The sequence below is a fragment of the Polypterus senegalus genome, chromosome 3 (assembly GCF_016835505.1).
Source record: "Polypterus senegalus isolate Bchr_013 chromosome 3, ASM1683550v1, whole genome shotgun sequence".
Lineage (NCBI taxonomy): Eukaryota > Metazoa > Chordata > Cladistia > Polypteriformes > Polypteridae > Polypterus > Polypterus senegalus.
Window position 1 is genome coordinate 172391250 of NC_053156.1, and position 27868 is coordinate 172419117.

Genomic DNA, 27868 nt, shown 5'->3' on the forward strand with positions numbered 1-27868 from the left:
ACAGGTGGACTCCAATTAAGCTACAGAAACCTCTCAAGGATGATCAGGGGAAACAGGATGCACCAGGATGCATATATATGTATGTACTGTATATATATATATATATATATATATATATATATATATATATATTTACTATAAATAAATATATATATATATTTACTATAAATAAATAAATAAATATATATATTTATTTATAGTAAATATATATATATATTTATTTATAGTATATATATATATATATATATACATACATATATATATATATATATATATATATATATATATAGTATGTATGTGTATATATATTTATATATATATATATATATATATATGTATGTACAAATCTAACAAATCTAAGGAGTTGCAGTTTGTAGCTGACCAACTGCGATTTTACAAATTTGTGAAAACTGTAGAATCATGAAATAATATTATAGTAAGCAAAATGTTTTTAGTTTAATGACTGTAGTAAAAAAATCATAATTGCAGGATCACCAGTGAGTACAATATCTAACTGTATTTGCATGAAATAGTTTATGAAGATTTTAACATAGCACAAATAATATGAAGTTAGTCTCAACTACACAGTAAAACAATCAACAGCAAAATATTATGTACCCTTAAATGTGAAATATCTCGAGTGCAGTTAGTTTGGAAGATATGACATGAATAACCTAACCATAACCTAGAGCATTACTCTTAACGCCTACACATGTCCCTCTATTACTCTTAAATGAAAACAGGCTAATTATTAAGTAAATTGACTGCATTTTAGTAAACTGTAGTTTCACAAAATGATCTTTGTGCCAAAAACCTGCTTCTTACATGTAATGTCTTAAGAGCAAAATGCTTTAAACTGCAAATGTTATGCTTGTATAAAGATTATACAGTAAGAAAAGCTCCCAATGGGCCGAGTTGATCTGCAAAATGAAAATGTAATCAGCTGTAATGCGGCAATATTTTAGAGCAATTTTCAAAAGATAATGCTTGATTTTTCCCCCTTGGCATAGCAGATTTCTGCTGACCAAATCTAATAGCCTCAAATGGTATTGCATTCCCTCTTTCTGAAGCTAATCTCTCATTTTTCTGTCCATTAATGCTAGCTCATTCATTATCATTTGCAAAAGTTTGCTTCTATTAGTTTTTTATTTATTTTTTTCATTTATTTGCATGCCAGTAAGCTGATGTTTTATATGCTGTCTTTCAAAAGACCTTCTTTTCCAGATCTGATCAGAGCAAGTTAAAATAAAAAAAATGTGAGAGAAAAAATAAAAAGAAAAGAAGAGACCTCTGAATCTCCCATTGTGAAGGCAAAATGGAATGTCCCCTTAGATTTTCTTCCTTTTATCTGAAATATTTTATTTGAACAATTTCATATATAAAATTGAAAATAGTAACTGAACAATTTACCCACTTAAGGTTTTGTCTACTGTTGATAGGTCCTCTAGTGAGAGCAGAAATGGTGAGAAGCTGGAGCTGTCCATGGAAAACATCAGCGCCGAGGTCCTGGAGCTCTTGCTGGAGTTTGTCTATACAGGCTCCCTGATCATTGACTCTGCTAATGCCAAAACTCTGCTGGAGGCTGCCAACAAGTTTCAGTTCAACACCTTCTGCAAAGTCTGTGTCTCTTTCTTAGGTAAGTGAGAAAAAAATCTTTTTTCATCAGGTGTATATTTTTTCATTTGTATGTATATCTATATGGAAGAGACAACTTGATTTATTATTCTGATTCTATACACTTTCCAGTTCATAGTAAATGTTTTGACTGTTTCTAAAGTGATGTTGTATTTAAAGTCATTTAAGACTTGTTGCCTTTCTAGAACCTCTGCTTGAGCTGTGTTGAAAGCAGCTTGGTGCTTTTAGTTGACTGCTTATTTGAGACACACTACACATCAGAGCAGATGTTCACGAGCAGCTGATTTGATTTTTGAATTAATCAGAGTCAGCACAGTCAAATACAAGTGGAGGCCAGTTAGCTCACTGTATGCCTGGGATGGCAATTTGTTATGCCAGAGCTAACCTGCAAATACTCTTCTATGAAGGGTAGAGGGTGTACACTTTCCAACATATTTTTCTACTTTTTCATTTGTTTCTAATTTTTGTTCATTTATTTTTTTCCATCAGAATGTAATAAGTATGGGTTAATAAATCTGGTTTAATGTATCTTAATTTTTTGTCTGTTAGGCAACAAAATCCTGAAAGAGTGTGTAAACTTTCCATAGGCTCTGTACATTAAAAATCTCAGCTGTCTGCAATTCAAACAACCACAGCTGTTATTTGCTTAAGGGAATGAAAGATGTTCTATAATTAATCATTTCCAGTCATATTCAAATCCTCACATCTTAATGGTCTGAAACAGTCCTAGCCCATTTGCTGTAAAAAATAGCACCCAAAAGGCAAAGATACTGTATGTGAAACCTGTACATTCAGACAGATACTTGTACATATTACAACAAATATTCCTACTGTGCCTCAGCCTGTATGCACATGATTGTCTGCCAATACTGAAATCATTTAATCCAGCAAACAATGTAATTTGCATTTAAGTGAATTTACCTCTGTGCTCTACATACTATACTGTGCCAAAAGCTATATGAATATTAAATAGGAAAGGAACAGTCCTTCACTGGTTATAAAGAAGCAACATCTGAAGACACATTATTGCTGTAGAAATATTTATATAATATTTTTCTTACATAAGATCAGATACTTCTTTGTAAGTTAATTTTTTATAGTCAGCAGTTCAGTTATTCCTACTCCTTAAAACATTGCCAAAATAGGACAAAGTCAGTTGGCATTTAATATTATAACCATTACAGTGAAAAAATAGAGAGCTAATATAACTTTTTTTTTTTTTTTTGCTGAAAGAACTGCAAACATCAAATAGGATTAGTCATTGTGAAATAAGGAGACATTTGAAAACACAAACTTTATTTTCTTTCTAATAATTTTAATTGAATTTCTGTGCTACAATTCTGTGAACATGGCACTTACCTGAAGGTAAAATGCCTGTCTGACACCATGTGTGTTGTGAAAAGATCAGACTCGATGCACTTAAAAAGGTTTGGGGCAGCCACCTGTATATTATCCCTGCCTGCAATGGGTTTGGTTTTAGACAGAAGTGTCTCTGTTGGAGTCCAGACGTGAACTGTTTGAGGTTTGTAAAGATGGCGGTTTTAACTGATAAAACCAGAGGTGACGTAGGGGAACCGGAAGTGACCACCTTCTGGCGTCATCGTAGGCTCCGGAACTGGTAGTGACGTCAGCCTGGTCGCCGGAACCAGAAGTGACATCATCAAGGTTTCAGACAGGTTTTCCCTCGGCTATTATGCAAAGATAACAGGAGAAGGTTTAGTGCACCCTGCCACCCCCTGGCCTGGTATAGAATTACCTTTGCTTAGTCCATTCATCGTCCTCCTACTCACACATGCGTGACCATGTGTACTGTATATATTAGGGGTATAATGATGCATATGATGTAATATGTAACTTGGTTTTCAGTTCAGGCTACAGTAGATCCGTGATGTATCTCTGCCCACTATAGACCTAATTAACATGGAAATCACAGTGTTTCTAAACAGGAGGTGTGTTTGGGTTTGGTGTTGCTAGTTTTGATGTCTCCATTTTCAAACATTTTGTAAAACCAGTTTAGCCTTTGCTTTACAAAAAAAAGTTTAAGCAGAGAAAAAGTAAAATAAGTAGAATGTGCAAATGATGAGGGTTGGCCAAAATGTGGCATGGCTAGCACAGATACATTGTGATACAGAAAAATTCTGCTTGATGCATATAACAATTGGTTAACGCTTTAATTTAGGTACTGTAAAAATCCATCTGTTAGTCATACACTCTTTTGTAATAAGACCTTAATGAAGGCTTCTTTTGCTTTTAATTGTACTTGCTAAAGCATCAGTAAATAGGCTATGCAATGTGACCTACTAAAATAACTTCACTTTGAATGGTCAAATGTGGCTTAACACTAGAATTGCCAGAGTCTACGAAAAAACTCGTAGATCCGGCCCACCTTAAAACAGTTTTCACTTCTCCGCCAGCGTCCTTTGTCTTCTAAATCTGCCGATTTAACAGGAGCAGCAAGCAGTCGGCTACTTCACCCCCCACCGTCGCAGAACGTTCACTAAGTTTTCCCAGCTCATGCCTTGTTTGATTATCTGGGAGTGAAGTGGAGTTTTAAGAGTGGAAATAATAGATCGTTATTTGGAACACATGCATTTCATGTGTGTTCCGTTTCTACAGTAATCTGTGTAAACACATTGCTAAAACTGAAACTTTGTCATATTTTAGTAATAAGGCAACACTAATTATCATAGAATAAGAGTAAGGTCCGATGGCCAGGGAGGACAGAAAAAACAAAAAAAAAAACTCCAGACGGCAAGAGAGAAGAAAATAAAATCTGCAGAGGTTGCAGACCATGAGACCACCCAGCCCCCTCTGGACATTCTACCTAACATAAATGAAACAGTCCTCATTGTATTTAGGGTTCTCATGGAAGGACTTGATGATGATGGTCATGTAGACTTCTGGCTTTTAATACATCAATGTAGGAACACCGTGATGCTTTGATTAGGTGGTGGTGGTGCAGGTCGCCACCACAGAAAACCAGGAAAGAAACAGAAGAGAGAGTAGGAGTTAGTACGGATTTTAGAGCCACCATGAATAGTTATGATAATTAATTGGATATACAGAGTATCATTAAATTAAAATGAAGCTATGGGAAGGCCATGTTAAAGTAATGAGTTTTTAGCAGTTTTTTAAGTGCTCCACTGTATTAGCCTGGCGAAATCCTATTGGTATGCTATTCCAGATTTTAGGTGCATAACAGCAGAAGGCTGTCTCACCACTTCTTTTAAGTTTAGCTCTTGGAATTCTAAGCAGACACTGATTTGAGGCTTTAAGGTTACAATTTGGAATATAAGGTGTCAGAAATTCCGATATATAAGATGGAGCGAGATTATTTAAGGCTTTGTAAACCATAAGCAGTATTTTAAAGTCAATTCTTAATGACACAGGTAACCAGTGTAGTGATATCAAAACTGGAGAAATGTGTTCGGATTTTCTTTTCCTAGTTAGGATTCTAGCGGCTGCATTCTGCACTAGTTGCAAACGATTTTTGTCTTTTTTGGGTAGTCCTGAGAGGAGTGTGTTACAGTAATTTAGTCAACTGAAAACAAAAACATGAACTAATTTCTCAGCATCTTTCAATGATTTAAGAGGTCTAACTTTTGCTATGTTTCTTAAGTGAAAAAATGCTGTCCTAGTGATCTAATTAATATGCGATTTAAAATTCAGGTTACAGTCAACGGTTACCCCTAAGTACTTTACCTCCGTCTTGACTTTTAATCCTAATGCATCAAGTTTATTTCTGATAACCTCATTATAAACATTATTGCCAATCACTAAAATTTCTGATTTCTCTTTATTTAGATTGAGAAAATTACTATTCATCCATTTAGAAACACAAGTAAGACATTGTGTTAGTGAAACAACAGAGTCTGGGTCATCAGGTGCTATTGATAAATACAGCTGCGTGTCATCAGCATAGCTATGGTAACTCACATTATGCCCCGAGGTAATCTGACTTAACGGAAGCATGTAGATTGAAAAGAGCAGTGGACCCAAGATAGAGCCTTGTGGAACACCATATTGAATATCATGTGTCTTTGAGTTCTAATTACCACAACTAACGAAGAATGTTACATGTATGTTACATTTTACAGATAAGTTGTTAACTTCATTTAAATAATAAATACATGGTCTGCCTCGCAGGGAGTCACATCCCTTGTGTTCCCTGCCTGGAGTTTGCATGTTTTTCTGGTGGGTTTCCACAGTGTGCTCTAGTTTCCTTTCAGAGACATGAAGGTTTGGGGATTTGGTGACACTAACATGACTATAGTGTTTGTGTGTGTGTGTGCTTGCTTGTGTTAACCTTGCAATTACCTGATGCCCCTTCCAGGAATTGTTTCTGTCTCAAGCATGATGCTTGCAGGAATGGGCACATTCCTAGACTGATCTCTGAACATCCTTTTCAGAGATATTGTGTCAAGGTGTCCTCGGTGAAGCCGGACCTGTTCTCACCGTAATGATATCTCGCACTGCCACCTGGTGGAATCTTCTAGATTTACGTAAAGTACACGCACAAGTATGAACAGTACAACTCTTGCGTAGTAGTAGCGTCTGCTGGAGAATGTGTTGCGTCGCGTGAAGTATAAACCTGGCCTTAGGTCTGAGAGTGTTGGATAATACATCAGGGCTTGCCCACTGTCCGTGTAAATTTGACATATTCTTCCCATGAGCTTGGGGTTTTACTCTTGATATTTGGTCTTCATTCCGAAAACATGCTAGTTCATTTGAGTATGGGGACTCTAGTATGTGAACGAGTGTGGGTGTGCACACAAATGTGTCCTGTGATAAATGGATTCTCAGTTCTGCATTAACTCCTATTTGGTACCCTGTGCCACCAGCATTTATTTAAGCTGTATGTGACCCTGAGAAGGATTATGCTAATGTAGGAAATGGATCAATAAAAAGGGTATTAGCATTTTTACTAGTTATATACAAGTGTGACAGCAAGGAAAAAAATGTACATTTTTCATGTGCATGCCATTTTTAATTGTTCACATTTATTCCCCCATTACACATTTGGTTTTAGACTTCTTTTTTTAAAGCTTACATATCTTTACTCTTTATATATTTAACAGTACATAAAGAAAATAAAATCCTGCTGAGAATCAATTTGTTTATTTGTAAAATAACAATATGGTCCTATAGATTTTGATGTTTTTCTTTTTTGTTTCAAATCTATTTGAAAAAGATATAGATATTGTAGTTGGGTTTCTGCTACTGATACATTTTGTAATATCTAGACTCAGTATAATTTATTTTTAATGCTTATATAGTGGCCCTGAGACGTTATATGCAGGCAAGTCATTTTCTAATCAATAACAACCACATTGTCATGGCTTGAAAGCTCTCTGTCCTTGTCTAGACAGAACACTTAAGATATATCCAGAACATCTCCAAGAGGCTTTAATTCAGGGAGACTGTTCTCAGTTGTTATAGCAGCTTTCTCAGTAAAGAGAAACTTAAAATTGCATCAGAGAAGGTCCCTTTTCAGGTCTGTAATTTAAAAAATGAAATGTCTCTAAGTAGCATTTTGCACCTGTAATTCTAAATCTTCTTCTTTTCCATAATGATCCACATTAAGCTCTTATGCTTAATATTTGTTTGCTTTGCAATGTTTTTACATTTTAGAAGGTAGAGGGAGCTCAGGACCCTACCTAGCACATACAGATTAATGCTGGGGTTTTCTACTAATCAGATTGACAGTCACAGAGCCATTTTACATCTAATTCATCTCATTTGTCAACTTTTATTCTGCATTTGGAAAAGTGCATCGTTGTTATTTTTAAATTCTAACACATTTAGAAATATATATGTATTTATTAGATATGTATATGTATCTTTTTTCTTTGTAGCTTGCTCCCCTAATTGCATCCTAATAAAGAAAACTAACAAACAAGCAGTGCATACACCCAAGACAACAACACTGAAGTGCATCGTTGTTATTTTTAAATTCTAACACATTTAGAAATATATATGTATTTATTAGCTATGTATATGTATCTTTTTTCTTTGTAGCTTGCTCCCCTAATTGCATCCTAATAAAGAAAACTAACAAGCAGTGCATACACCCAAGACAACAACACTGAATGCTGAAAGGATGTAGCTACATCAGACCCACTAAAATGCTCATTAGTAATGCTAGATTAAATATCAGACTAAAAATTATGTTTGAAAACTCCTGGATCAAAGCAAACTCAAAAAGAATATAATTGATTAAACTGAACACCTGAGGACATTCTAGTATTTCCTAATTTAGTGCCAGTGTTCTTAAATATATGTAGGGTAGCTTGTCATCTTAGCAAAACACTCCCTTTTACACCCTGACTCTCTTTCTTTCACTCAGGGATCCCTTCTTAATTTCTCATTCTTTTTAGTAGTTTCCTGCTGATAAACTGGGATGAACTTCATTCCTGTCCTTACTGTTTGATAAAAATCCAGATATGGATTGCCTTTTATAGTTCAGGAATGAATAAAATCCCCAAGGCTGTGATAAACTCCTTCTTTGTAAAGTGAAACACATTTTCATTGTATACATTATACCTATTTCTGAAAAATTATAAAGAGACAGTTGTTCTAGCAGTTTACTTTCAGGAAGACATGATTAATATAATTTTTTTAGAATTTAAAGCAACTATATTGGTGTAGCTTGGGATATAGTGCTTTATCTTTTAAATGTCAGAGAAGAACTGTTTGAATGATTGTGATTTTTTTTAAAACAACAACAACAGTATAATTGTGTCATTTAAATAAAATAAAATCTCCACTGCTACATTCTAGAGTACTTTAGTTTCCTGCTGCAATTTTGAATATTTTAGTTCCATAACATAAACATATTTCAAAAAATTGTTTGTAGAAATGAGAGGACTACTTCCAAATCCAAATTGTGTTTATTACTAATTAGAATAAATGTACACTTAAGTTTTAGTTGGCCCCAATGAATTAATGAGGTGTATGGATTGTCAGTGAATTTAACATTAGTACTGACATACAGTTAATAAAAGAATTAGCCTAAGCCTGACAGAAAATGAATCTCAGTCTGTGGTTTGCTTTATGTGTCTCATACATCCAAAATGAAGCAGTGCGTAATTTCTGTTTAATGGTTTTATTTGTTTCACGGTGACCACTTACTATGTTGGAAATTACCTAAAACAATGTGACACAGCTAAAAGTACAGATTACAGAGAATGGTATGCAATGATGTAATATATCTGTAGTTGTCTTTTGTCATCACTGGAGACTTTACAAGTGGGCTTATGGAACTTTCAGAGGTATGGTCACATATGTCTGTTTCCATTTAGGAATATTGTCGATTTGGTTTTTCAAAATTTTTATAGAGCAGTTTATTAATGGCAAATGTTTTTACAGGCTGCTATAGACTATGAATTTTGTTCAATGAAAAGAACATTTCAGTTCATTTTTGTCGTCATTTCCTCCCTTTTTTTGTTCTAATTAGCAATTAAAGAATATACAGTAAGTGCAGCACAAGTTCTTGAGGATGTAACAACACAAAATTTTATACAAATGTGAAGATCATGGATTGGTATACTGTATTACCTAACAGAGCTGGAACAAGTCATCTTATTAAACGGTTTGGGAATTAATATTAAAAGCATTCAAATTTAACTTTCCAGCAACGCATTTCTTTCACTATCTTCAAATTAGAAACTTTGTCAAACAGAACCTGCCCGATTTCCCTTCTCTCTCACCTTCCTCTATGCTGGAAAAAATATTGATCAGTTTGGAGGACTCAGACAGCATTTTCTACAATATATAAAATTATTTTACAGTCCCTCCCTTTCAAAGATCCAAGAGGACAATGGGAAAAAGATCTGTCACTCAACATATCAGAAAAGGAGTGGAAGGTACCAATGCAGAAAATTCACTCAAGCTCCATATGCACAAAGCATATAATTATACAACTCAAAATTATATATCGAGCACATCTGCCTCGCTTAAAACTATCCAAAATGTTTCCAGGGCAAGATCCAACCTGCGAACGCTGCAATCAAGTCCCAGCCTCACTGGGTCACATGTTTTGGACCTGCACCAAATTAACACCATTCTGGACAAAAATTTTTAAGTGCCTGTCAGACAGCCTTGGTGTCACAGAACAGATGTGTTTGGTATTCTTCCAGATGGGCTTAAAGTGGAGAAGGACAAACTGTGATTGCCTTTACTACACTATTGGCACGCAGACTTATTTTGCTAAACTGGAAGAATCCATCCTGTTTTAAGTCAGTGGGTAACAGATGTTTTATATTATTTGAAATTGGAAAAAATTTAATTCTCAGTTAGAGGATCTATGCAGAACTTTTTCAAAACCTGGCAGGATCTAATCAATAATATTTTAGAATAAGCTCTTAAAGCACTGAGGAAATAATTCTCTTCGTAATTTATGTATTTTGACCAGCTTTAAGTTTTACTTTGTTGGCCATGCTGTCTTTCTCAGGGGTGGGGTTGGTTGTTTTGTTTTCAATCCTATTTTTTGTAAAAATTGATATATCTGTATGGAATGATTACAATAAAAATAAAGCTGAAGTAGAGATATGGTCCATTTTGTTTCAAGGGTAACATTATGCAGCAAGGAGGCAGTTATTTATTATTGGTAGCTTACTTTTATTGATGGATGATTTTATGTACTGTATATACAATTAAAAAAGCAACTTGAAATATCCCACAGTCTTAGAATTTTGTGTCACTTCAGTCCAGAAACCTTGAATGTGCTTCAGTTTAGCTTAGGTAACTTACTGATTTTATGTTCCAAAATAGTTTGGTTTCTCAAATATGTTGTGGCATAGATAGAACCTATGGATGAATAAACTTTATCGTCCCATGATGGAAATTTAGTCCCCCCACCAGGATTTCATAAAATATAAACAACAACAACAACCCCCATCCAATGCACAAAAGAATTGTAAAAAAGAAGAAAACCTATGACTTGGCTAAAGATAAGAGAGCAGTCACAGTAAAGCAATATAAAGTTGTATTGCTATATGTATGATAGAGCCCCAGTAGCATTTTTGACACAATTCTGCTGAATAATTTGTTGGCTAAAAGTCATCAATGGTAGTGTACATCAAAAAGCTTCTGAAACAGTTAAAAATTTCAACCTTCAGCCTAGTTGTAATAAAGACTTCTCACCTGGTGACATATTCACAGTTTTTATAGTTTCTTTATATCATGGCTTTACCTTAATTAAATTAATCTACAGGTGAACATCTATACATGATCTCAAGGTTTGAGATGCTGCTGCACTAGATCTGCCATGATCGTGTTTCTTCTTTTCTTTTTTTTTTTTTTTCTTTAAGCCCTGAACTCTCTTCGGTCTTTCTCTCGTAACTTTTTGTCTTCCTACTCAGGCCCTTTTTACTTCAAGGGGCCCAGGTCCCTTAATTATGAACCCTGGAGCGCTAATGAGGAAATTGGCTGAACCACATGCATCTGCACATGAATGTGGGCTCCACCAGTTACCTCATTAATACCCCAGGCCCGCTCGACCAAACTACTGCAGGAGCCAGAGCCTGAGTGCACTGTTTTTTTACTTAAACCAACGCACTACCATGGATGTCAAAATGCATTTTACCAGCTTGTCTCCTTGTTTATTTTGCATATGACACAAGTACTGACTTAACATGGAGGACTGTCCAAAACTAAGCAGTTCATCAGGGAGTAACTGGTTTTATTTTCTGTAAATAACTACAAAATGCCTGAATTTGCTTTCTCTAGGAAATTGCAATTCAGAGCTATTCCAATATTACCAAACTTTGCAATTTTTTTCACTGAACTTTCTTTTCCTTCTTTTCAGAGAAACAGCTGACAGCCAGTAATTGTCTCGGAGTGTTGGCCATGGCTGAAGCAATGCAGTGCACTGAACTTCACAATATGGCCAAAGCATTTGCTCTCCAGAATTTTCCTGAAGTGGCAGGGCAGGAGGAAATTCTGAATATTTCCAAAGACGATTTCATCAGCTATATGTCTAATGACAGTCTGAACACCAAAGCAGAGGAGCTTGTATATGAAACTGTGATCAAATGGATAAAGAGGGATCCAGTGAACAGAGTTCAGGTAAGTCAGAAAAGGCATCAATCTTGCTGGCTTTTAAAAAGTCAATCTGTCTTTTTTGTATAGTGTACTTTATAAAATGAACACCATCCCAAGTTGATTTAGAAAGCACTTAAGAAACAGATTTTTTTTTCTTTAAACTGTAGGTGAAGTGGAGGATATACTGAGTATACAGTATAATTATTATAGTAACAATTCAGCAGGATGCTGAAAATTGAGTGGGGATGCTTGTGCAAAGAAGGTTGCTTGGAACCAAAGAAGTTGAGTTTGCTCAAGTGTTAATATGGTCACAGATCAGATTAACATGGTAGCCAGGTTCTCAGTCTGAATTGCATCAAAAGCAAAATCTTTGGTTTTACTGTTTCAGATAAAGATTTTGGCAGGAAAATGAAATGTATGGGGAATGCAACTATAATTATGATAATAACTTGCCAGCACATTTTAAATAAGGAATTCAGGATGTTTGATCTGACTTTTAAAGGAAACCCACAAGGATTTGCATTTTAAAAGCTTCATTTAGCTTATGATTTCTGAAAGGGGTCAAAAGGGATATGTTTTTATATGGAATTTTGTTTTTCTTAATTTAGTTCTGATGCTTATTTTTGTGCAGAATTCACTGATAACTCTAGAGTTTGTTCCGGTTACTTTCACCATTTTTTTTATTTTTTTATTTTTTTACTTTGTGCATATCTCATTTTTACATACGGATGACATAGTGGCTCAGTGATTGACATTGCCCCTTTGTGAATTCGGCATCCCAGGTTTGAATTTTGTCTGTGTTGAGTTTCCCTCTTTCTCCTGTCTGTGTGGGTTTCCCTCTTTATACTCTGCTCTTCACCCATATCCACAACAATGAGTTTGAGAGGTGTATTGGTGTGAATTGGACCTTCTAGGACTGTCTTCCATCTTGTGCCCAGTACTGAATTAGAATTAATGGATTTGAAAATGTTATGTTTTATATGTGAGTAGTCCTTATGCAATCATGATTATGAGTTATTTTAACACAGCACTGATACCATTAACTGATAATGGATGCTGTAAATGCTAATGCACTCATTCCCCAGCTTTTTCTCTTTCACATTTAATTGTTCAAAAGCATCCACAAAATGGCAAGGTGTAGCTATCTGACATGGCTAAACCTGAGCTTTGCTAAAAACATGTATCACAACATAAATCTGTTTTCAGGCAGTTTCCAAACAGTTATTGTGTTGTAGCAATCCAGTGCCTCTAAGATTCACACCGTCAAGAAGACGATGATTAGTTTATTTTTATAGAGGAGATCCCAGGGACGCTCTCAGCCTTGGCCCGACCCGCACACACTCACAAACAGAGACAAAATAATGCATACTGGAATCAAACAACAATTAAAGAATATAATGAAATTAAATGAAAACAACAAAACCACCCCTGTACCCCCTACAGCGATATTACATTAAACCACAAACACAAACCACCCCCCACAAGAAATTCCATGGAAAACAGCACCGGATGTAATGAAATGATGAAGATAATAAGTCCAGAGATCTGTACGTTGAAAGGGAATGAAAAGACATTCCTACTGTTAGTCCCTGAAAATGGTGAAGATGGGTGGACGGTTCAGGAGGGGTCCTTTTCTTGCAGGAAGATCATGAATCCACTATCAGTCCTCAGCACACAGGTAGACAGAAGACAGTCCAGACCCCCAACAACGAAACAATCCAGGACACAGTGACTAAGTACGGTTAACCAACAGAAGGCAGCATGGCAGATACACAGAACACAGATTACCAAAAAAACTCTCCCACCATCTTTGGACACTGGCCCGCCTTTTAAGAGCCACTCCGACCACCTTTGACCCCAACAGCCTCTGCACCCCAGACAGAAAACCAATCAGAGCCTCTGCAGGGACTGCTGGGAGATGCAGTTTTAACTTATAGTAGCACTGCTTCAATGTTTCATAATGTATTTATTACATGAGGGAAGAAAAATAAAAAATCAATTGAATAAGTATAGCAAAAAAGTAAACTATATGAAAGAGTAATTAAAAATGCTTTGCCAGATATTCAGTTTACCCCCATTAAGAAGAACTGAAAACTTCTGAACACATCTTTATTGTAGTTCTTGAGTTTAAGCTTCAATGAATAATCACAAAGAGTGACACATGTATGCCATTTCAGTTTAGGACAGTTGAAGCTTTACTGGTTTAGAGCTCTGTCTGTGATCTGTGGGGATTTGATGAGTATTCCCAAGTTTACTGCGTCTGGGTCAGTGGTTTACTGGACTTGTAGCTGTAGCAATATTTTATACTGTTGGAATAGTTTGCCACTGGAGTGCAAAATACTAAATGTATTCCTCATTGCTAATCTGTACGTGTAAAATTGGCATTGAGTAAGCCTTATTCGCTTGGCGGTTCTTTTATCGGGAACATGTTGTAAATCTTTGTGCCAGCCAATGTCTCCATAAGGGAATAAAAGTGGGTAAACCATAGGATTGCAATTCATACTGAGCGTGGAAATCTTTTTACAGGAGTTGCCTATGAGACAGATGCAAATGTCCCCTTCATCAGGCGGTTCGCCATCTTCTCCAAGGAAAATCGCTGCAACATTGGTGTGACATGTCGGGGGCATTGTATCGTCATAAATTCTGCCTTGGGTTTTCCTCGAAAAGCATTCATACAGATGCTGTTGGATTGAACTGAGCGATTTCATCCATGTGTTTGTATGATTTAGCGAAGGGTTTGATGGTTCTGAGCATGGAATCTAGCTGGAGAAGTAAATTTTCGCTGAAGGCAGAGTTTGCTTTATTTTATAAGCGTACTTCAGAAGCCGTGTCGGCTGCTTTTGGGCGGGACCGGTTTTGAAGAGGAGCCGCTGGCAGCATGGGGAGGGGTTTGGAAGAGGACAAATAGGAAATCGAGAAATGCCATGTCGACTGCATGTGGGCGGGACCGGTTTTGAGGTGGAAGCAGGATGAACCAGAAAAGAAATACATATAAGAGATCCCTATCCTTTTGTGTCTATATTCCAGTGTTTAGTTTATGAAACTTAGTCTTGAATTCCCTGGATTCCGGATGCAGTAACATGTCTGCACTTTCAAGATATGACTTTAAACCTGTAAAGGATGAGCTACAAAAAAGCTTTTGCAGCATATTTTAAAATTGCATAGTTAATCTGTTTGAAACTTGAAATTCTAGCCCTAACATGCCATGGGTTTTTCTTAGAGTATGTAATCTACTGGCAGGACAGCATTTACTCTAATATAAAAGTGTTCTGTACAAGCCTTAAGATGTCTTTTTAACACAGGCTGCACGCAGAGCACTCCAGTTAGTCATTTAGCAGTTGCAGTGGGGGCTCATTTCACATAAAGCGGCTTATATTTTATTTTTTTTCATCGATGATGTTTTAAGTAGTTGGCTGAATAAGCCTTTACATTTTTTGTTTTTGTAATTTCTTTAACTTCTTTGTTATTGCCACCCACCTTTCTTAAAAGTGAACATATCAATTAGCACTGAATGCTTTGCTAAAGTATGTATTTGGGTTAAGTGGAATCATGCTTATAGTGATAATTAACTAAGTGAGACAACTGTCTTTTTCATTTTGTGTTTATTAATGAGAAATATTTGATACCCACACCCCCAATCTAATGGACCATTTGTTCAGTATTAAGTCCTATCTCAAATATCATTTCATATTTCTGCCATCGCTGAGCAACTCTATGTTATGCAATTAATATATTTGTCAGCCCTATGTGAATGCCTCTGGAAAGCAGTTTTTAATGGCTTTTTGGTGATGTTTTAGAGAGTAAACAAACAGTTGTTCTTTTAAGATGAATTGCTGTTTTTGGCTGGCAGTGGGCTCCCCAGGTAGAAGATTTAAATATGCTTGATATGCAGTAAAGATTAAAGAGATATGGATAGATGGACATAGAGATGAACAAATTTACACACACTAAAACTACACAGAAAACACTGAAGTCTAAATTGTAAAATAAATGATTCCCCTGTATTCTGTTAAACATAAATAAATATACCCTGACTGTGTGGAAAATGCACGCGTAAAATGGAAGCATGTAACAGAGATGCTTTAAAATCTAAAGGCAGCTGGTAAGAAAAGGCCTCAGAATGTGCAGAAAACTGCTTCTTGCTGAGCAGTCTGAAAATTTCTCTTTACATTAATGCAATTATGCAGAGAAAAGAAAAGATTATAAGAAGCCGCTTAGTATAGAATAAAAGTGCTGCCAAATGGATGTCCATTTTCTTTTACCTTGCACGATTGTGGTCAAAACTGCTTACTACCTGGAAATGAGAATTGCACTATAATTGTTGCCATTTTGCTGTGCTCGAAGACGATAATAACATAAAATATACTAATCAAGCCGCTGGGAGAAAATCATGTTGCTAACAAGAGATATTGTAAATTACAAATCCTGTGTAGCGTGTTCTTTCCTGTAGCCCTCCTTTCATTTATTACTTTGATTATTAGCAATCCTCTTGGTATCTTGCATCAGAAGCAATTTTAATCAGTCTCCCCTAACACGTTGCTCAGAAACACAGGGATGACTTGATAGTTTTGAATTTGAGTTTTCTGTATGAAAATCGTTGACAATAAAGGTTGTGGTTACATTAGGAACTCTTTGGCCGTTAGCCACAAAAACATTACAGACAAAGGGAGAACCACATTCAACTCGGTAATTTGAAAAGATTCCTACAGATTAGCTCAGTCAGAGAAGTAAATGTAAGATTAATGTTCAGTAGTAGTTTGGATAAAGAAAAGCTTGTATTTACAGGGTATTTATGTCATATAGTTCTTTGAAATACTTGTGCAGTACTTAATTTCTTGAATTTCTTTAGTCTGAGAAAGCATAGCCCTTTTGGATACTGATGCAATGGGTTTCATGCCTTTTTCTCTTGCCAAGAATACTTCATTAGTAGTCTTTTTTGAATTCATCACATCTGCTCTATATAGAGCCTTGAATATTTAGCTTAGAAACACCACAATGGCATGTAATCAATTACATTATAAATACCGTGTAAGTGGAAGCCAAATCTTGTTACTGTAAGGAATCAATTAATTCATCCATCTATTCATCAATTTAATTTCTTCACTTAAATGGATGATTCACTTTGAGATTTGTAATTCTGAAAAAACTAAACAGTACCGGACCATACTTTCTTTCATCAGTGGATGGAATGATATATAGGTGATCTTGAGGTAAAAGATGACAAAATGAAGAAAGAAAAAAATAACCAGGTTTTATTTTCACTTTAAATTTCCGATTGTATAACTTATTTAACAATCTCAAATTCACTTTATCCAGTCTTGGGTCTGGAGAGAAGCCTTTCCCTACAGCATCAAACACAAGGCAGGCACCAAAACTGAATGTTGCACCATTATAGATTCCACACACGGGCACTACTTTAGAGTCGACAGTTAACCTAAAGTGCATGTCTTTGTTATATCGGAGGGTTACACTGGAGTATCTGCAGAATTAGTTAAGAATTTGCACAAGGACAATTTAAACTCAGGACTGTGGACCTGTAAGTCTAACCAGTGTGCATCTCCCCTTCTAAGTAATAATTCAGTTAAGTGCTTCCTTTTTCTGTCTTGCTTTTCTCTGGGTGCTCATTTCCTCCCATACCCAAAAGATGTTTGTTAGGTTAATTAGTCACCCTGTCCAGTGAATATTGCTGTGTGAATGTAAATGTGTCCTGTGTTGAATTGGTGTCTTCTGTATTGACCATAGGCAACCTGGGAACATTTAAAAAAATATGGTTTGTCATGAAATTAACTAAACTGATAATTGAAAGAATTGTTGCGAGAAGGTTCTTCTACTCCAGGTAACATAATTGGAAGTCACGAGGTCCATCAATATGTCAGTCATATTTTCTTGAATGTTTTTACTCATTACATTCATTCATGTGCATTTGAACATTTCATCTTACAATAATACTATAATAAAAATAGTACAATACAGAACAAAAATTAAAAAAAAAACAAAAATGATCTGGATCTGAGGAGCACTGATTAAGGGTGACTGATGCTGCTTTCTCTGCTCTGCTTGAATATTTTGGTAATTCTGTGGCTAATGGGTTAGTTAGTCTGAAGAAGATAAGCCAAAAGTGAGTCACAAAGTTGAGAAAGTTTACAAGGAAGGCCAGACGTTCTTAAAGTAAAACTGGGAAATTGTGAAGCTTAACTAAAAATGATCAGTGGAACAAAAAAGTCACAGTTCAAACACTGTCATGACATGCCAAAAGAAAAAGTAGTAAAGAATGTGATGGCATCAGAATAAAAGGGCAACTGTACTTTCCAAATTTAGATTTCAAACACTTAAGGAAGGGATTGTTCTGAAGAGAAAAAAAGCAGAAGAGAAAATTTTGAGGAGAAATGGACCTTTGGCTTTGAACATTCCTTTCCAGGATAAAGCAAGTCAGTGAAAATTCAATTGCAAAGAAACTGGTTTTGTAAAGGGTATGTGTTTGTGTGCTATCTCGAAAAAGTGTAATAATCAGAATGTGCAGAGAAAGCTCTTGGTGCTCTGAGATGTTTTACTTTCCAAATTAGCTTTTTACATGTAATAAAACCTAGGCTATAAAATTACTGTTGGTGTGTTTTTGATGTCAGGCATTATGTTTCTTGTTCAGTAGTAGCCAGTGTAAGTGGACTAGTAAGGCTGACCCCCTCATTCTGTGCATGTCCTACCCCTCACCAACTATCATGTGTGAGTTAAGAAGAAACTTTGGAGTGCAAGTGATAAAAACCTAAAGTGGTTTGGGCATGTGGCACCAAAGGCAAAGAATGTTTGAGTTGCAGGTTCCCCAAGAAGAAGTTTAAAGGAGACATAATTAGGAGTGATGATATGAATAGAATGGGTCTCACCACAAAGACTATCCGGGACCCCAGACATGGAGGAAAAGTTTTGAGTGGCAACCAGATAACCTGGGTTAACCTGAAAAATGGCCGTTCAACTGTTGGGAAAAATGATGATGACTTTGATTCATACTAAAACACCACATAGTGTGTAATTATATACGACAGTGTGGATTCTTCTTAACTAACTTTAGTACTAGTCATGGGGGATAACATTTTACTTTTTTTATGAACAATAGAGTCAATGTCAACACTCAGAAATGAATGAAGTGTTTTCTCTGTAATACTTTGAGTAATAACAGAGTGAATGAACTTTTGGTACATTAGACATTGATATATTTAGCTGTTTCTGTTAGTAAGTGGCATAAAAGTATGTTGTTTCTGTAGTTGCTGTATACCTTATACAGATGTAGTGACAGACAGCGAATTTTGATATTGGTAGATGCACTTGAAGGTGCATTGTTATAGCTTGTACACTTTTGCACACATCTAAGATGCTACTGTTCTGTTTGCTCCCTTCAAGCATCAATACAATATGTCAGTGTTGATCAAACAATTATTATGACAGACTAAAAGTGGGTTTATGCTGTCATTTCCATATTTATGTTTATCAGCTATTCCTCCAGCTATACTTGGACATTTCAAAGCTGAACAGAGTGCATTTATTGTCCAGCTGTCTTTGATTAGCTTTGTGTCACTTGCTGTCTTATATACAGCCAGGTTGGGGGGCCTACTTGATGACTAAATTATAGGGTTTTTGGTGTTCATACTGTTGTTTTCTGTGCTGTTTCCTCTTTGAGTTAATTTATATATATTTATATATATATATATATATATATATATATATATATATATATATATATATATATATATACAATCCGGCAAGGTTCCCATAAACCTGACATTATGAGCTTTATCAAAACTATCTTCTCACCTTGTCACATTTCTTTACAAACCTGTATAGGTGGTAGTGTGGTAATCTAAGAAGTCCTATTAGTGCTCCAGGTTTGGCTAAACACTGAAATTGTAATTCTAATACTATGGAATATGCAATGAATTTGCTCTGGAAAAGCTGCTAGTACATGCATGTCTTAAGAAGACATATCACATTATACATGGATATCTATAACTTGCACTTATAGTCAGCATCATGCTGAGCATCAACTTTTCATAAAATATACAGATTTAGATATTGTGTGTGCAATATTAAAATGGCTATTTCATAATGCAGATTAAGGTAGTTGTGTGCTATGAACCAGCTTGCCACATCACCACAAACCAGTGCTGTAGGTCTAGTTAGTTAAAAGCTTGGAAGCAAGAAGTTCAGCATTTCATGGGTAAACCATTGTTATTCTGCAGTGTGAACATTGCAGTTTTATGACGTTATCAGCAATCTCCATCATTTTCTACTATTGCACTACTACTATTGTAAGAGGTAAAGGCTTACAGTTTTTTCCTGCAAAAGTCTCAGCCCTGTTTCAGAAGTTTCAAGGCTTCTCAAAGGATGCTGGACAGGCTGCTACCAACTCAAGCATCTTGTCCCGCTCGGCCTGACAAAGAGATGAGGGTCGGCTTCTATGACATTTTCTAGCAAATTTAGTAATGAACAATAAGTGATTTATAATACCTTAACATGATTTTAAAATGTATTTTTGGTACTCCTAAACAATTTTGGGGTCCAAAGGGCTAATTATTTCACCCCTTGTATCTAAGGCTTCAAAATTTTAAATACCAATTTTTTTTTTTTTTGTCCAGAATAAATTATTAGTAAAAATAAATGATACCTTTCATTTTGTGTTGACTGCTAAAGAGTTGTATGTTTACAGAGTTAAATCGCCTTCATAAAGGATGTGATGGCATCAGAATAAAAAGGCAACTAGAATGACATTAATACAGTATGCACCCAAGTACAGTGTTCGGCTCGGTCTTTCTTTATTGATATCTGAGAAAGTTAAGCACAATTAATAAAGCAAACCTCCTGCACATTTCTTTGGGCAGCCAAATACATGCTGCTTTTATAGCAAGTCAAACTCATGGAAGCCGGCCCTGGGCAGGAGCCTGCAACATGCAATTTTGTCAAATGCATTCTAGTTTCAATTAATAATAATAAGGTACAAGCATTCATAGCAATTCAGTATGAAGGCAGCATGTTTTTCCATTATATTTTAAAAATTGAAAAATAACTTTTTAAGCCAGTTCATGTACATGAATTAAACTTGCTAAGTAAGTTTAGAGGCTGCACCTATAGTATAATGAGCCCTGGGTTTGAATTACAATCTAGGTATTGCCTTTGTGGAGCTGATATGTTAAATACCATGTCTGCACAGGCTTTTTTTTCTGGTTATTATTTTTTTTCTCCCTTATCCCAATGAAATGCAACTATAAAGTCATGTGACCACTAGGGTCTTGATGAGGGAATTTGCCAAATCACTTAATGTGCACAAGAGAAGTTAATGTAGCTGTCCCTCACTGAAGCTACATAGGCCATTTGTTTACACCTTCACTCACTTTATGGGAGGTATTTTCTGCAAAAAAGAACATGAAAATTATCAAATGAAAGTGCAGTCTCTCTTTTAAAATTTCATTTTCAAAGTTTATACACAAGAACGCTGCATAAAATTAAAATGGAATAGCCCCATTTGCGATTTCATTTTCAAAATCTACATGCAAGAATGCTGCAAAAATAAAAAATAAAATTAAATAACTCCATTTGCAGTTTCATTTTCAGCCTGAACCACAATGAAGGTGCTACAATGAAAAGTAAAAAGCTTTTCTACTTTTCATTTTCATTTTCTCAACATGCAATTAGTGTGGGTCAATGGGAGGGACTTTGCATCTCGATTTCCCAAAATTCTTTGTGCTTCGTAGCTGTAGAGCCACTTCAGTCGATAAAATACTTCTCACTTCGACTGTGTTTGTGTTTGAAAATGAAATTGCAAAAGGGAGATTGCATTTTCCTTTTATAATTTTCTTTTTCTTTTTTGCAGAAAATACTTCCCACACTCACTGAGAATGAAAACAGTCTGAGAGCGAAAACAAGGGAGATAGAAATTAGATCAAGAGAAAGATGGGGGATAAAATCAATTAGAAGGCAAAGAGATAATGAAAGAAGATTCAAGTTTTAGGCAGAACTGGTGCAGATGATAGCAGGCAAGGCAATTAAGGAAGCCTTAGGTGGCATAGTTTTAGTCCAGGGTAGGACAGTAAGGTCACTCCTTCTGAGCAATGGATTGGAGCTGGAGTGGTTGCTCACTCCGGTGTGGGGCCACAGATGCTGAGGGATGGTGTGGGGGACAAAGAATCTTGTCTTTTAGGATCTGCTTGGATGCTTAAGGAAGGAAGTGGGAGTACAAGTCGAAGAGGGCTGACCTACATGCTGCTGTGACTCTGTCATCTGAGCAGATCACATGGGTGAGCAGAGGTGACAAGGTCAAGGAAGGATACATTGGGGCTTGTGGCTTGAAATACAGTAGCTGATCCTGGTTATGTGTTAAATTTTGATTTTAACAGATTTAATGGATTATATATTGAAGGCTTATAACCTCCACATGAACATTATTTTTATTGGACTATTTATTTACATACCGAGGAACTGACACTGCCCTTTCTGTATTTATTTGGACATTGTTTGGAAAAAAAAATGCACTGAACACATGTGCACCAAAACATGTTATTTGTGTCCTCATTGCCCTAGCCATTCCAGTCTTGACTGTAAACTGACTGGGATTCAAGAAATTGCCAAGGCAGCTGGCAACCACTAGCTTCGCATGCCCCAAAATTAAATTGGATGTAGGTTTGAAAGAATGGATGGAAGATGTACTTTCATACTTTACAAATACAGTTGCTATCATTTGTTTGGTGGTCCTGATAATCTAAAACTGTAATTAGACTGCAAACCAAAAGGACATGCATGTTGCTCTTTGGGGAAATTTCCCTTTCTAAACCAACCTACAATTTTTTTTTAACGTACAATCGATTGGAGTACATTAGGTACCAAAACTGCTTCTCAACTTATAAAGTTGACAAATGTCTCCTTCCCCTATCAATTTTAATGTGTTTGTTAAAGGCTTTATACATGAGCTGGTGCAGCTTTGAAATCATATGTACTTTACTAGTCCCTTGTGGCTTGAAATTTCCAGAGAAACAAACTCTACATTGTATCTCACCAGATATGGCTTCTGTAGAAAACACATCAGCACTGCCAAATCCTGTGTGAAAAATCAGATTCATAATTTAAAGTAGCTAATAAACCTTCTGAAAATCCTGATTAAAAAATTAAGATTCATTATTTCAATTATGTAAGCTCAATTTAATTAGCTGGAAGACAGCTTGTCGCAGTACGTGCCAGACCAGCTAAGAGCATAAGGGGGAAAAAGAGAAATAAGACATGAAACTGTGTACAGCAACTAATACATCAAGGAATACCAGAATGAAGCCAAATCTGTGTTCATCTCTATTCTCTGCATAGAAATAAATCTGTCTTTCACATTTTCAATGCTGCATACTGAATCACCCAGAAGAGTTCACAAAACCTTTTTATCCTTGGGAAACATGGTTCCAGGAGAGTCAGTCAGTCTTGTCTGTTAATCATGCTATTTAATATTTAACTTTTCTATCAGCAAGTTAAACATTACTGAAATGCCAATTATGTAAACAAGTCCTTAAATGTATACACATAGGTGAACATCCTTGAATATGTAAAGACATAGCATTTGTACCGGTGTTGTGTGGAGGCTGACTTTACATTATCATTCAAAAGTTTGTGTTTTTTGATAGAAATCTATACTTTTTTTTTTTTAACTTGACTTATAAATGTGGTCAAATATTACTAATGTTGCAAATGGCTATTACTGTTTTAAATGACTGATTTATAATGTTTTTATTTACATATGACTACAAAGCACTATTTTTAGCAGTCACTTGTCCAGTATTCTGGTGGTACATTCCCTTAGCTCACCCTTAATTAGTCATCTTAAAATACTAATTGGTTTTTAGAAAAAGTTTTTAATTGCATTAACATTGCTGAGACATATTGTTCTGTTCAATAAAGCAAGTAAATTGTCTTTCCTCAAGTTGTAAGGTACTGGCATTCCTAAAGTTACATTTTGGGTAAAAAAATTACCAAAACAAAACTCTATCAAGAAACAGATAAGATCTTTGTGGGCAGCATTTGATTTTGTCCGATTTGAGTTAATATAAATGTCACTTTCTCGCTATGTTAAGAAAGGTCAAATGAAAGCCTTGTGCAAGATGTGTGGTATAGGATATCTCAACATGTTTTTCATAGCACAATGATATTCCATCTGGTATACTCCATATACTGCTGGTAAAGCATTAGAAGTGATTCTGAAATCAAGGCTGTCTAAGAAACATACAAAAAATTTAGGCCAAAATAGTTTGAGTGTAGGGCATTCCCAAAACTTGTGATTTTGTAATGTAGACGCTTGATGACATTTCTCAAAGGCTTGATCTTATCATTCAAAAACATACACAATTTTAGGTGATATTTATAACATATATGGACAGTTTTAGTTGTGCATATATGCACTTATTGATCCGGAATGTATTTTGTGAAAAGCCAAATTAAATTCCTTTTCCGAAATTTTTATTGAAAAATTCCTTTGTCATTGTTCCTTGAGATCATCGGAGTTTAATGTAATGTGTCTTATCCAGGCGTAAGACCTCTTTGCTCCCATTTCCTAACCATGTTTTACATCATATGAGGTTTAATAGAATTGCATGAGCATCACAGTACAATTTGAATATGGTATTTATAGCTTTTAGAGTCTTAGAGATTTTTAAATCCTAATTTTGAAATGCTGTTCCAACGTCTTGCTCACCACCTCCATTAAATAAGGAAAACAAATTTAATTATCAATAAATTTGTTTGTGGAGTCCTCTTGATTTTGGTTGTGATTTATATTTAATATCGAAATACATACCACTCACAGAGGAGAGACAAGCTTGGTTAGCAATATACAATAACATTTAAGTTTCTCATTGGAATTTTCTCCCCATCCTGTTTTTTTAATTTTGGGAAATATTCACTTTTTCCCCAGGTCATACTGTAAGATTTGTCAATGGTGTTTACATTTGTAATGACAGAGTGGGCTATTTCAGTTAGATCACTAAACGAAGGCTCCAGATTCATGTATATTTTATGAAACCCACACAGTGTTCTCTGAGCATTACCTAACTAGTGATTTTAGGGAGAGCAACAAAAAATTACAAGCAGGCAGAGGATGTGTACTGGAAAAATAAATAAAACACAAAACTGCAAAAAAGTCAGCTTTATATGCTACAGTGTACAATTCGGCACCCCATGAGGATATTCCTGTCATTTAGATAAATGCTTTCTGTCTTGTACTGTCTTACAAGCCTCTACTGCAATGGCACTCTAGTTAGTGGTCATGTTTGAGGCTTTTGTGTAATTTTTGTATGTTTCATCTGCCACTTATTATGATTTAGAAATATTTACCATACAAGTTTTAACTAATGTTCAGGATTATTTCTCACAACACTGTGATTTTTCATTGCCCTTAAAGAACTTAAAAATAAACAAATTCAGCATAATATAATTATGATGCTAAGTTGGACCAGTTTAACTGTTCGAAATGAACAAAGTACCCCTGTACATCAAGAAAAGCAATCATTCACTTTTTCTTTAACACTAGAAGCCTACAAAAAAACTCATAAACCCAGCCCACCTTAAATCCCTTCGCACCTCTCCGTCAGTGTCTTTTGTCTTGTAAATGTGTCGATAAGTGTAAGCATCAAGGAGTCTGCTATACCATCACTCTACCACCGCAAAAGGGGCAAGAAGTTCTACCAGTTCAAGGCTTCATTATCTGTGAGTGAGCTACCTAGAGTTGTATTAATGAAATAATTTCATGTGTGTTGCGTGTCTACAATAATCTATGTAAACACATTGTTAAAACAGAAACATTTTTCATGTTTTAGTAATAAATGACAAAATGTAGACATGAACTGTACAGTGTGTGAAAGCTGATGATCAAATATCAAATAAAAACTTTCACAAAAGGTACAAGTGCAGTACGATAGCTTCCGTGGTTCTTTTCTACATTTTGTCATTTAGTACTAAAACTAGGGGGCTCCGCCTCCTGCTCGCTTTGCTCGCCCACCCCCGGGTTTGCTTTACCAGATATACAATTTAAAGAGATTGTTATTTTCATGGGAATTGTTACATATGCATTATTTTCACTTTTACTTTAAAACTTTTGTAAAAACAATACTGCACTTGTCCTTTATTTCTGGCCCTGGGTGTGGTTAAATCTCTCCCTTGCAGAACGTATAACTCTGCTCGCGTTGTGAAGGGGGGGGCGGCCTAGGAGAAGCGGTTGGATCATCTGCTGACTTGCTGCTGTTGCTGCTGGTGAGCTGTGTATTCTGCTTGTCGCGCTGAGCGTCGATCATTTAAAAGTCTGCACAGCAGCTGTCCTTTTGCCACTTCATGTCTCTGTCACTCGCATTGTGAATGTTTTGGGGGGGGGGAGAGGGTTAGGGTTGGCTGAATGCATGCTAATGAGAAGCGGTCGGATCATCTTCTGACTTGTTCCTGCTGGCGAGCTGCGTGTTCTGCTTGTTGCTTGTCGTTATTTTAAGAGCTGGGAGCACATGAAGGGTGTCTGCCAAAAGCATTCCAACAACTACTTGGTTAGATGTCTGTGAACTTTGTTTAAATGTCGTCTCACTGCCTTGTCTCGCATGATGTTAAAATGTCTCTCGCGGGACGTCAAATTGTCTTTCGAGAAGATCACGTCTCATCTCCCTAGTCTTCTTCCGAAAATTTTTTTTTATAATAGAGAGACATTAAAAATGTTTCTCTTCTAATGATGTGTTTACATAGATTGTTGTAGACACAGAACACACATGAAATTATTTCCCCTATACAACTCTAGGTAGCTCACTCCCAGATAATCAAGGCTTGAACTGGGAGAACTTCTTGCCCGTTCTGCGGTGGCGGTGGTGGGTAGGAATAGTATAGGAGGCTGCTTGCGCTTATCGACAAAAAGACAAACATGCTGACGAAGAGGTGTGAAGGGATTTAAAGTGGGCCAGAATTACAAGTTTTTTCGTAGGCTTTGGTAATTAAAGTGTTAAAGTGCTGTTGATTAAAACTGCCTAAATAATTATAGTCAATGAAAATAATCAAAAAACTAAAGGCAGTTTGTAAATCAATGATTAGTGATTATAACATCCTTAGATGATGTATGTGTGTTCTCTGAAACAGGCGTGTTTGGCATTCATTGAACTGCAATGTATTTTCCAGATTGTTGAATTCCAATTCTTATCTGAAATTTTAATTGAAGGGTACCTTAGAATATCAAGGGGTAGTAATCTAAGGGAATTGTTTTTTCTTTTTTCATACAGCCTGGAGATGCTGTCTGAATCCTCATCCAGATTAACTAGTATCACCTCAGGAATGGATATAGGGGAAATATGAGGAAAGTTGGATAGTGTAGATTGCTTTTATCTAAAGTTATAATGGGTTTCTAAAAAGTAGTGTACTGTGTTGTTTCAAGATTACATTTAAATCATACTAGTTCAAAAGATGCAAAAACTTTATAAATTTAGAGAACTGTAACTGTTGCAGTTCTAGCTTCTTCAATAGATTGAATTTAGCATTGGTTTAACAAGGTTGAAATGCCTGATTATCACATGTAAAAGGGCAATGGACAGAAGCTTCTCTGCTTTAAAATGTATTCTGTACTACATTGGCTCCATATCTTTACTGAATGTTGAGCCATATTTGCTTTTCTTGGTGTAACAAGCAATAAGCAGCCTTTATGAACTAAACTATATAGCTAAAATTAAAATGCCTTAAAAATATACACAACACCTTGAATGTATTTTAAAAGTAACAATTAAAAGTTATTGAATTGTAAAGGTACAGATAACGATAGGTGCATAATTTGTATGCCTGTAGCAGGGATTTAGAAATATTAGGGACATTTCATTTAGCTAAATTCCCATTAACTATAACTGTAATTTGGTTTTATTTTTATCTGAGTAAAAACCAAGAAGATTTGTCAAATAATACTCAAATTTGCATTCTTAGATATTTGTATATTTTATGTCTAATACAGCTATCTATCAAGTAGAAGGTGCCAAGAAACAGAATAAGAGTGTTGTGGCTTTAACTTTCCAACATTTTAAATACAGAAGTTTGGACTGGTGCTTTTCCTTTAAATCCTTCAAGCGGATGCCTCCCAAATACTGTTGAAGCGGCTGCACTATCGCCCAGCTGCACTATGCGAGACCAAGTCGTCAGGGAATTACTGTGTTCGTTCTTTCCACTG

At 35.7% G+C, this 27868-nt stretch overlaps 1 protein-coding gene across 4 annotated transcripts in view; it reads left to right on the top strand.

Moving 5' to 3' along the window:
• The window catches only part of LOC120525687 (kelch-like protein 29), an 810846-nt gene that overhangs the window by 659623 nt on the left and 123355 nt on the right, over positions 1 to 27868 (top strand). For all 4 annotated transcript variants that reach the window (XM_039748201.1, XM_039748199.1, XM_039748200.1 and 1 more), the window contains 2 exons: positions 1440 to 1636; positions 11444 to 11703. In XM_039748201.1, coding sequence (XP_039604135.1) covers positions 1440 to 1636; positions 11444 to 11703 — 457 coding nt within the window. The remainder of the gene's footprint in view (positions 1 to 1439; positions 1637 to 11443; positions 11704 to 27868) is intronic.